Source organism: Onychomys torridus, chromosome 1, assembly GCF_903995425.1.
Source record: "Onychomys torridus chromosome 1, mOncTor1.1, whole genome shotgun sequence".
Classification (NCBI taxonomy): Eukaryota; Metazoa; Chordata; class Mammalia; order Rodentia; family Cricetidae; genus Onychomys; species Onychomys torridus.
In genome coordinates, this window is record NC_050443.1 from 162,899,894 (window position 1) to 162,911,322 (window position 11,429).

The 11,429-nt window shown below is 47.9% G+C and overlaps 1 protein-coding gene across 1 annotated transcript; it reads left to right on the forward strand.

Moving 5' to 3' along the window:
* Positions 1-575: 575 nt before the first annotated feature.
* LOC118578337 (stearoyl-CoA desaturase 4-like) lies at positions 576-11,066 on the forward strand. The gene is given in 6 exon segments (XM_036179205.1): positions 576-728; positions 730-889; positions 4,538-4,668; positions 6,254-6,459; positions 8,621-8,853; positions 10,867-11,066. Coding segments are annotated over 6 exon segments (1,083 nt in total).
* The last annotated feature ends 363 nt before the right edge of the window (positions 11,067-11,429 follow it).

Sequence of the window (11,429 nt, forward strand, 5' to 3'; positions counted from 1 at the left end):
GTATCCTCTGGATTCCGAGTTCCATCATCCTCGTCGCTGCAGACAGACCTGGATCCCAAACTGCACTCGCAACCTTCCGAACAGGATCCAGGATTCCAGGGAGCCAAGATGACAGCTCACATACCACAAGAGGTCAGCTTTTCACCAGTGACCCTCCACAGCACAGGATCTTTGGCACTGGGTGGGATTCTGCTGAGCGGTTTGTAGGGGCCAGAGCTGAGAGCTGCAGAGGCATCTTGGGCATCTTTTGGAATTGTATGACCTTCCAAGTGAGGAATGTGGAGTTTATTTTGGCAGTTGACTTTAGAGAAAAATCCCACCCAGCCAGTACATTTCTACATACATGTGCATTTTCCTTTAAATGTTGCTTGAGGTACAAATATTTCACTCTGGCGCCTGCCCCTCACCCTGAGGTCTGGTTTTATTGTCAACCCATTTTGTATAGTTTTGGGAACGTTTCTCTGTCCCATCTAGGGGTGGACGCTGTTTTCCTATGATCTGGGCACTGGGTCCAGGATCTCTGTGCCTCTACCGTCTTGGCTGTATTACAGGGAAACAGACCCCTTGGTACCCTCATGTACCGGCTCTTGACTTTCCGCTCCCTCTCTTTGAAGATCTCCAGTAGCTGTGGCACCACCCTCATAGAACCTCACCCCTGGGGTCAGCAGAGTGCAGAAGGGAAAGTGGAGAAGACACCCTTCCACTCAGAAGACATCCGCCCCGAAATAAAAGGATGACTTACATGACCCCAGCTACCAGGATGAGGAGGGGCCCCCGCCCAAGCTGGAGTACGTCTGGAGGAACATCATCCTCATGGCTCTGCTGCACTTGGGGGCCCTGTATGGGATCACACTGGCTCCCTCCTGCAAGGTCTACACCTGGCTCATGGGTAATCATCCCCACCCCTTTGTCCTGAGCCTGTACCCCAGCTTTCTCCCTACTCTTTAATGAGGTAGGCTCTGACTCAGAAAAGTAGCTACAATCTGTCCAGATTTTTCAAACCTTCTCTTCATTTTCTGAGATAACTATACTGGGAACAGAGCCTCGTGGGGTTGGGATGCAGAGTGTCAGTTCTGGGAATCCTTTAATATGGGTGTCAAAGCCTACGAAGGGTCGAGGGAGGGACAGACCAATGGCAAAGAATTGGCAGTCTTCGAAAGAGCTTTTCTGTTCAGAAAGATTCCTGTCTCAGCATTGCCAGCCACAAGAAAACTAAGGCCTTTTGCTGGGAGGCATGGGAGCCTGATGAGGGGCCCCACAGACTATTTGCTTAGTCAGGAGACAGAGCAAGGGGAGACTGTTCAGAGGAGACCATTGGAGAGGAAGACATAGAAAGGGTAACCCACAAAAATATCTGTACACGATTCTGGCCAGGCCAAGCTTGTTTGGCCCAGAGAAAGGTGAGGCAGGCTCCCCATACAGCCCAAGTGCACAGGTGTGTGGCTCTGTTGCTTCAAGTAGGTCCTGTCAGTCAACAAGATATTATTATTATTATTATTATTATTATTATTATTATTATTATTATTATTTTCAGTGTTGAGGAGAACAAGATTTTTTTTTTTCAAGACAGGGTTTCTCTGTGTAGCTTTGTGCCTTTCCTGGAACTTGCTCTGTAAACTAGGTTGGCCTCGAACTCACAGAGATCCGCCTGGTTCTGCCTCCCGAGTGCTGGGATTAAAGGTGTGCGCCACCACCGCCCGGCCAAGATATATTCTTTTTTTTTTTTTTTAAGCCGAGGATCGAACCCAGGGCCTTGCTCTTGCTAGGCAAGTGCTCTACCACTGAGCTAAATCCCCAACCCCCAAGATATTCTTAAAACGAAAAAAAGAGTTGAGAAATGGTTCACTTTCCATTCCCTGGGCAGCTAGTTTCTGCCCTGTCTCTGGAGATCATGTAGGACAAAGGGCCAAGAACCTTCTAACACTAGTTCTCTGGTCTCCGATCCACCCCCCCCCCCCCCCCCCCACTTCGCCAACCAAGGACAGCCAGACACAGAGAATAAAGTCTTGAGAAACCCTGGCCATCAGGCTGCTGTAACAAGGAAGATAGTTACCACTGTGTCCGTTGCCCGCTAGCTCAGCCCCTCAGGGATCCATGGGTATGGGTTGGTGCAGGGCTGCCTCTGGACACATATCTGTGCTTTCAGGTGGTTTAACCTCTGACTCCTGATTCCTGGATCAGGAAGAAGGAACAGGACTCTGTGGGACGGGCCCCTTACTGTCTTCTGAGGAATGACAAACCAGGGGTCCATCCCTGGAAGACACAGGACATTTCTGGTAGCTATTTCTAAGAGGGTAGTGATGTAGAAGTTGGCTGCCCCTGCTCTCAGCCTCTTAGTACCTCCAGCAGGTGAACTCTGGCCCTATGAGATTCATCTTAGAAGTCCTGTAGGTGCCAGGGAAATACAAGAGGAGGACCCCTTCCTCGGGACCTCAGTTTTCCTAGGTACCAAATGGGGACAACAATGCTTTGTCATGATTAGGAAGGTCACATTCCTTAGGTTAGTTGTGTGTTTCCCCAGGGTGCCTCCTAACTCACCTACTTAGAGAGCCTTCTGTCCTGAAGGGATGTTAACATGGAGGGCTGAAAGGGGAAAGCCCTGCAGCCCACTTCTTAGAACGATGCTACAAGATGTTGTTTAATAACCAATAGGACCACACGCAGTCCTTCCCTGGGGGGTCACGGAACTAATGTATTTGAACCAAGCTGTCTCTTTGACAGTCAAGGGGTGGAGAAGGACAGGCACACAGTGTCTGGGTTCTTGTCCCGATCCCCTTGTACTTAACTGCTTGTGCTCGCAATCCTAGGGTGTCAGAGACACCTGTGACATAAACACACGGCCACTTCCGGTGCTCCGCAGGGAGCTTGGGCCAAAGCCCTTTCTTTCCTCCCGCAATTGCAGGACTCTGGTTCCTCTGTGGTTCAGGGTCAGATCATGTGTGTGGGAAGAGCTCAATCTAAATACAGCCAGAAGCAGGAAGTCACTTGGGTCTGGTCCCAGTTCAGAGGGACTGTGACCAGAGGCTTCCCTAGCTGCACACTGGCTCTGCGGCCTTTGTGGTAATGTCAAGAAGAAATGGGATGGGGCAGGAGAGGGGAGAGGCAGTTTGGGAAACTGTTATTTCTTGGTCTGGAAGGACACAAGACAGTTTGTACAATGTATTGTGACTTCAACCTGTACTATACTCCTTGGCCTCCAAGGAGACATGGTTTCCAGCTGCCCACAGACTGCTGACAATCTGCTCCAAGCCCTCATGGGTCCAGCCTTAGTCAAGGGACAGAGCAAGGGGAGACTGCTTCCTTCCTTATTAATAATTGTATCTTCTAAGCTTCTGACTTCAAAGACAGTCAGGTAGGACATGGTAACCATCCTTAGTCTACTCTACAAATGTAACAGAGTTAACTTGCCCTAATATAGGCACCACCAGCCGCCAGTTTAAGTGTTACCCAGCAATGTATTGGCAGGCAGCATCCAGACTGACAGAGGAACATGGCAAAGGAGAGATTTGGGATCCTGGGGGGTGGATGACAGAGTTGGAACAGTGTTGATGGTTATGGTGTTGCTATAGTGACAGATTCTGGGTTAACACTTAACCTTTTCTATGACCTGCTTCTTCAAGGTGCACAAGTGATCACACCTACCACCTGAGGTGTGTAGTAATTGTGAAAATATTAAAAATTCTTTTTTAAAAAAAGATTTTATTTACTTATGATGTATAGAGACGAGGGTGCCAGTTCTCATTACAGATGATTGTGAGCCACCATGTAGTTGCTGGGAATTAGACTCAGGACCTCTGGAAGAACAGTTGGTGCTCTTAACCTCTGAGCCATCTCTCCAGCCCTTAAAATTCTTTTTTTTTTTTAAATTTTTAAATTTTTTAATTTTTTTTTTTTTTTTTTTTTTTTTTGGGTTTTTTTGAGACAGGGTTTCTCTGTGTAGCTTTGCGCCTTTTCTGGAACTCACAGAGATCCACCTGACTCTGCCCACTAAGTGCTGGGATTAAAGGAAAATTCTTGATAAAGCTCAGGCCACTGTGAAAATATAACTCTGCAGGGCTGATGCACCCTGATATGGGTATGTTATCTGCCAGCATACTGGAATGCTGTTGTCAAAACTGATGAATTAGCACAGACCTGTGATCTCTCAGTATCTCTTAAAATTTGGGTTTGTTGTAATTGATCCAACCAAATTGCTCTGGTTGCTGTTTTTCAAGGCACAGAGAGACTAATCTGTGGCCCTGAACACCTTAGAGGAAGGTCAGAGTTGACAGGCTCAGGGGTACTGCCCCTGCAGACAGACAGTGACAGTACTGTTGCCTGACTAGACTCCTTTCTTTATTTCTGGAGCCTCTGAGCTTGCCTCCATCTCTAGACAGAGAGGCTGGGGCATAGTGGCATTCCTCAAGTGTTCAAAGCCACAAAATAACAAGGCCAAGGCATTCCAGAGTTTGGCAGAAAGGAACTTCACTAACCTCCTTGCATCCTTGGCCCGATGGAATCTGCAATGGTTGGTGATGTTCCTGCTGTCTCCTGACAGGAATGTTCTACAATTCGGTTGCTGCTTTGGGCATCACAGCAGGGGCTCATCGCCTGTGGAGCCACCGAACCTATAAAGCACGGCTGCCGCTGAGACTCTTCCTCATCATAGCCAACACCATGGCTTTCCAGGTGAGAAGCTGTTGACAGAGGCTCTGTGTCTACCGTGAAGGCTCGGGGAGTGTACAGTGAGTTAGCACCTCAAGAGGAGCCAACAGGACAGACATTACCCTTCTCATTTTCCTGCAGTCCTCACAAGCGCATGCTCAGTACCGAGGTCCACACAGCATGGGACGCCTCAGAGCCAGCAGGATGGGAAATTAGGAGTTAACTAGAAGACTCTCCAGTTGTAGGGTCACTGTTCTCCCCAAGTTCCCCATGTAACATATTGTGTGGGCTGCTCTGCTGTGGTTGCTTAGCTTGACTTATCAGCCAATCACTGACCCCGGTTCTTTGTTTTTGTCGTCCCCCTCCCCCCCAGACAGGGTTTCTCTGTGTAGCCCTGGCTATCCTGGAGCTCACTATGTAGACCAAGATGGACTTGAACCAGGAGATCCACCTACCTCTGCCTCCCAAGTGTTGGGATTAAAGGCATGCATCTCCACCACCAAGCTCGACTCTGGTTTCTTTAACATTCGGTGAACAATAGACTCACGCTGTAAGGTGTCTATCTCTAGAGTCCCAATGGGATCAGAAGTAATATGGCACAGACTTGGGGACTCTGCTGCAGATAATAAGAACATTTCAATGGCAAGCAGAATGCTAGCATTTGTGACATAAATGAACTTATTAAATCATCAAATGTCTTAGGAGATTGAACCCCATTTTACACTTGGTCACTAAGAGACCGGACAGGTAAACACTCTGGCCCTATGAGTGACTGTCTTGCTGGGTAAGCAACTATTGAAGTTTGCTGAGGCAAAGCCATAACAGAAACAAATGAAAGGAATCGGGGCCTGGTTTGGCTATTAGACTTTAGCCGTGGGCTCAGGATAGCTGGAGTATGGGGCTTAATCTCAACAAGAGGAAATCAAATCAGCTGTCTTGGCGAGATTTGAGGTTCTCACCTTGTGTATCTAGTCATTTCTACTATAACAAATTACCCCTCAAGGCTCCTCATGTCCTGGTGGAACAAAACCAAAATAGAGACCTTGACGCATTTTTGAAAGAGTAGAAAGTCACAGATAAGCCAGAGGGCGTTTGGGAAAGGGCTAAGACTCATGAGTTACACACTGGTCCTGACACTGAGTAGGGTGAGCTGTCACTTGTCACTCATAAAGGCATCAGGATGCATATCCCTGTACCTTTATGGCAGAGCAGCATCCCGGGATGCCAGGACACTTGCCTCATAGTCTCTGAACCCAATGATTAGGTATTCCATGAGAAGGCTGTCTCACATTTCTTTCTTCAAGAACTAGTATCCTTGCCTTCCTCTCTGGGCTTGTGGACCTCATTGCCGCCACCCCACCCCCATCTCCCCATCACACAACCAAAGAAGCAACAGTGTGATTCCTGGGTCTGGAACTGCAAGTTGCTTTCCTACATGAGCTTTAGGGGCAAGTGTGCAGAGGAGGGCTCCGCGAGGTCTCCTTCGGGCCGGAGTCCTGACAACTCTGTGAGATGAGGTCTCGTATCCTTGCAACAAATGGGCCCTTGCATTCCCCCACCGGGAGGGCATCTCTTCTCAGTACTGGGGTCCTCTTTCCCGTCCCTCCAGAATGATGTGTATGAATGGGCCCGAGATCACCGCGTCCACCACAAGTTCACAGAAACACATGCTGACCCTCACGATTCTCGACGTGGCTTTTTCTTCTCTCACGTGGGCTGGCTGCTCGTGCGCAAACACCCGGCTGTCAAAGAGAAGGGTGGAAAACTGGACATGTCTGACCTCAAAGCTGAGAAGCTGATCATGTTCCAGAGGAGGTGAGTCAGGGTTGGGGGCATGGAGCTCAGGGCACATGGGGTTTAGGGACCCTACTTTTTTCTGATAGAACACATTAAATAAGAGCTGAAGGATTTTACTCAGTTTGCATACTTACAATCCTTCTAAAACACACTTCACTAACGTCTTACAGGCCCACAAGCATGGATTATTGCTTTTTCCTTTCTCTCTGAGACATTTCCATGAAACAAATTGAATGTGACAAATATTCATTGACCTAGAATAGTCACGGGCACAATTGTAGAGTGATGGCATCTTTTTTTTCTAAAGGCCTGTAGCATAGTCAGGTATGAAAATAAATAACTAGAAGCAAGGCAAAAAACTGTATATACTGTGAAAGGTTCATGGAGACCAAGACTACTTAGTAGGAATACAAGGAAAGAATTGTTGAAAACAGCAGCCTCAGAAGCAACAATGATTCTGATGTTTGTGTGTGGACAGGGACAACATAAACACAGTGCACAAGACTAGCTAAAGCCTTACACTAGAAACATAGTCCTTCTCCTTGAAGGAGAGAGATCTTGTGGTATTGTTGGGCAGAGAGATGCTTCAGAGAGGCTTCCCCAATACAGGTGAAAGTAGCCCTTGATTGACAGGTAAAGGTCAGGGAAACAATTAGATATGGAAGACCTAGGCCAGGGAAGCAGACCTAAGGGAGGAAAGGGAAGGAGCAGGATGCAGACAATGTAGTACAAGTTGAATATGAGACTGCTTAACAGCTATCAGTCAATTCCCTTGGAATGTCAGTGGTTAACCTCCAAAGGGACAGAGAGCTGTAGGTGGTCAAGGGCCTTCAGTATGCCTCCTGGAAAGCAGAGCAAAGATCTGGGGGGTGGTAGCAGGAAACGAACACTCGCCACACATTCTGTGTCAAAGATGGAAGTGGACTCAAGAAGAGATCTCAAAGGCACCCAGACAAGGGCCCAGGCAGTAGGACTAGGCAGATGAGTTTGTGACTGGTTTGACCAGCATGGCCTTACACTTTGTGAAAATAAACAACACATTTCGAGTCAGCAGACCCATGGTCTATTGATAAGGCTGGAGAGATGACTGGGTGGATGGAAGACACCCACAGGCCCACCTGGCACCTCAAGTTCCGGCTGGCTGAAGACATCCACAGGCCCATGTAATGAGTCTTTTTCTGTCCACCAGCCAGCTCCCAAATGAAGACACAGAGACTTCTTACTAATCGTGAAAGCTCAGCCTATAGCTTAGGCTTGTTCCTGGCCAGCTCTTCTAACTTAAATTAACCCATTTATATTAATCTATGTTCTATCACATGGCGTTACCTCTCTTCCATCTTGCACCTCCTGTTTCCTCTCCACGTCTCCTGGTGTCTCCTGCACACCTAGATTCCTCCTCCTCTTTCTTTCTCTCCCCAGAAATTCTGCCTATACCTCCTGCCAAGTTATTGCCATTCGGCTTCTTATTAAACCAATCAGAAGGTGCCTTAGGCAGAGAGACACATCGTTATGGTGTATAAACTAATATTCCACAACAGGCCCACCTGGCCCTGCTCGACCTGGGTGGGTGGAAGACTGGAGAGATGTCTCAATGGCTTGGGTCCTTCCAGATGACCCAAGTTCAATTTCCAGCACCCACATGGTGGCTCACAACTTTTTAAAACCAGTTCCAGGAGATCCAATGCCTTCTTCTGACCTCTTTGGGTACCTGTGCATATGTGATACACATACATGCAATGCAGGCAAAACACTCATATACATTGTGTGTGTGTGTGTGTGTGTGTGTGTGTGTATAAAGAGTGAGATAACACATACCCCTTCTGTATTCCTAGTGTAAGAGAAAAGACAGCCCAGCCCAGTGAGTGTGGACCTCTCAAGTGTGCTTGTGGCCCCTCTCTACAGACTCATATTATAACTATAATTCTTGCTTGATAACTCTTTTGTTATATGTGATTTTACTGTATTAAAATGAAAACCTTCCTTTTTGATCAGACAGAAAAGGGGAAGTGCTGTGGTGTGGGATGGTCTTTCTATATGCTGTGAATATGTGTTGTTACCATTGGTTAATAAAGAAGCTGCTTGGCCTATGGCCAGGGTGTTTATTTGGGACTAAATGGCTGCAGGACTGGGAGAACAGAAACTTCTGTTTACAGACTCAGCGTGTGATCTCTCCACACAGGTACTACAAGCCAGCTGTCGTGCTCATCTGCATCGTCCTGCCCACGCTGGTACCCTGGTACTTCTGGGGTGAAACTTTTCAACACAGCTTTTATGCTGCTACTCTCCTGCGGTATGCTTTAGTCCTCAATTTCACCTGGCTGGTGAACAGTGCCGCCCACCTCTATGGATATCGGCCGTATGACAGGAACATTGGTGCCCGAGAGAATGCCCTGGTTTCAGTGGCATCTTTTGGTAAGTGATCAGTTCACATGGAGACTGCATGAGGTGGGTTATTGATGAGAGCACAAAGACTGGATCCTAACCTGTGTGACTGCCTTGGGTCTTAGGTTTCCACTCTAAAATGAGGGCTACTCCATTGATTTTAATTTCCCAAACCATCACCAGGCGTGACTGAGTCCTTTGATTGAACACTTCCTTTTCCAGTCGTTTCTGAGTTAGGTTGTGTCTTACTGGGGAGACAGCAAATGCATCAACAGAACAGAAATATCCACGGAGAGGCCAGGAAAGCAGACTGCTTTACATATGTAAGCCTGTGGCATATGTAGGAAACAATAAAGGTGACCTAGTTCAGCCAACCTCGACTGCCACACCACATGTCCTCAATCCCCTGCTAGCTTTCAGGTGCTTCCCACCATTGTGTGTAGTCTTAATTTGAGCCTGTGTTTGTAAACAAAAACCAAAATCACCTACTCTGTAAAATTCGGAGACTTTCGTAGGAACGGCATACCATAGGCTGATGTGTGTCCTGTTCCTGTAAGCAGGGTCTATTCAATGAGTTTCCCCAACTCCAGAGTCCTTATGAGCTCAAAGTGGTTGCCAGCCTCTTGCTTTGTCTCTGCTGTGACTCTGCTCTATGACCTGCTCCTCTACCCCTCTCAGCTCATCCTTGACTGCCCTAATCGTTTTCTTTTATTTAATTAACCCATCTCCTCATAGCCACAGTTCTATGACAAAGGTCATCATTCTCCGTAGCTTTCCTGGGCTGTCTCCTCCTGTCCCGGTGTTACCCACACAGCCTGATCTCCCTCCTCCCCCCCCCCCCCTCTGTGTGTGTGTGTGTGTGTGTGTGTGTGTGTGTGTGTGTGTGTGTGAGAGAGAGAGAGAGAGAGAGAGAGAGAGAGAGAGAGAGAGAGAGAGAGAGAGACTCCGTTTTAAATGCCAGTGAGGTCTAAGGTCTCCTTTAGAGTCTCCTTGTGTGGAAGGCACGTGTGGATGTCAGCAAGCTTGCATCAGCCCCTTAGCCATACCAGGCACAGCCCAGTGCACAGGAGTAACCCCTGAGAAGTCCTGCTTGGAGTCACTTGCTTGGCAGGAATTCTTCACCGTTTTTGTTTTCTAGATAACTCCCATTATCTAAGGGAGTGTTTTGGTGTCTTATTTTTTAGCCAGGGTCTCAACAGGGTCTTAGGTGGCAGCTCTGGTTGTCCTGGAACTCACTATGTAGACCCTGCTGGCCTCAAACTCACAGAGATCCGCTTAACTCTGCCTCATGAGTGCTGGGATTAAAGGCGTGCACCACTATGCTCTGCTTTGGGAGGTTTTTGGGTGTTTTTTGTTTTGTTTTGTTTTGTTTTGCCAGAGCTGAGGACCGAACCCAGGGCCTTGCGCTTGCTGGGCAAGCGCTCTACCACTGAGCTAAATCCCCAACCCCTGGGAGGTATTTTTTAAAAGATTTATTTATTTTTATGTGCATGATCGTTTTGCCTGTGTGTATATGGTGCACGCCATGTGCACGTGCTGCTTGTAGAACCTAGAAGAGGGTGTTAGACCCTTTGGACCTGGAGTTACAGAAGGTTTTGAGTTACCGTGTGAGTGCCAAGAACTATATCCAGGCCCTCAGCTAGACGAGCAAGTGCCCTTCACTGCTGAGCATCTCTCTCCAGAAAAATGTGTTAATTCGCGTATATTAATTATATATAGTGACGGGTGACATTTTCATGCATGTGCAGGATTTCAATCATTCTTACCTCTTCCCCCTCTCTTGTCCCTTCGCCTTTCTGCTAATTCTCTTCCTCTTTCTAAGTCAACCTCCTACTTTCTATCTTTTTGTGGCTCTGTGGCCTGATGATGCACCACACACAGGTGCACAGGCTGAAAGTGTATTCCCAGAAGCATGGCACTGGTGAATGGCTGACCTGCTACACCTCCTCAACCATTGGCTGTGTAGAAATCCTCACGGAGGGTGCAAAGAGCAGGAGGCAGCAATCACCGAGGCCCTAACTGCTCTCCATGCTTCTGTTCCAGGCGAGGGCTTCCACAACTACCACCACACCTTCCCCTACGACTACTCTGTCAGTGAGTACCGCTGGCACATCAACTTCACCACATTCTTCATCGACTGCATGGCTGCCCTGGGCCTGGCTTATGACCGGAAGAAAGTGTCCAAGGCCGCTGTCTTGTCCAGGATCAAAAGAACTGGAGATGGGAGCCACAAGAGTGGTTGAGTTTGGGGTCATATGGGTCTCTGTTCCATAAACCATCTGGGCCAACATTTAATGTTCTGTTAACTACTGAATAATGCTACCAAAGCCCATTCCTAAACAATGGTTGTTTTTTTTTGGGGGGGGGGTTAGGGTCTCTCTCTGATCTATTGAGCTCCATAGACCAGGCTGGGCTCGAACTCACGGAGATCCTCCTGCCTCTGCCTCCCAGTTGCTGGGATTAAAGGTGTGCACCACCTTGCCCAGCTCTGCAAAGTATTCTTGTCAAATGTTCAAGGCGATTCTCCTTTATGATGCTAAAGCTAAACTGCAGCTCTCTCTCTCTCTCTCTCTCTCTCTCTCTCTCTTTCTCTCTCTCTCCTCCCT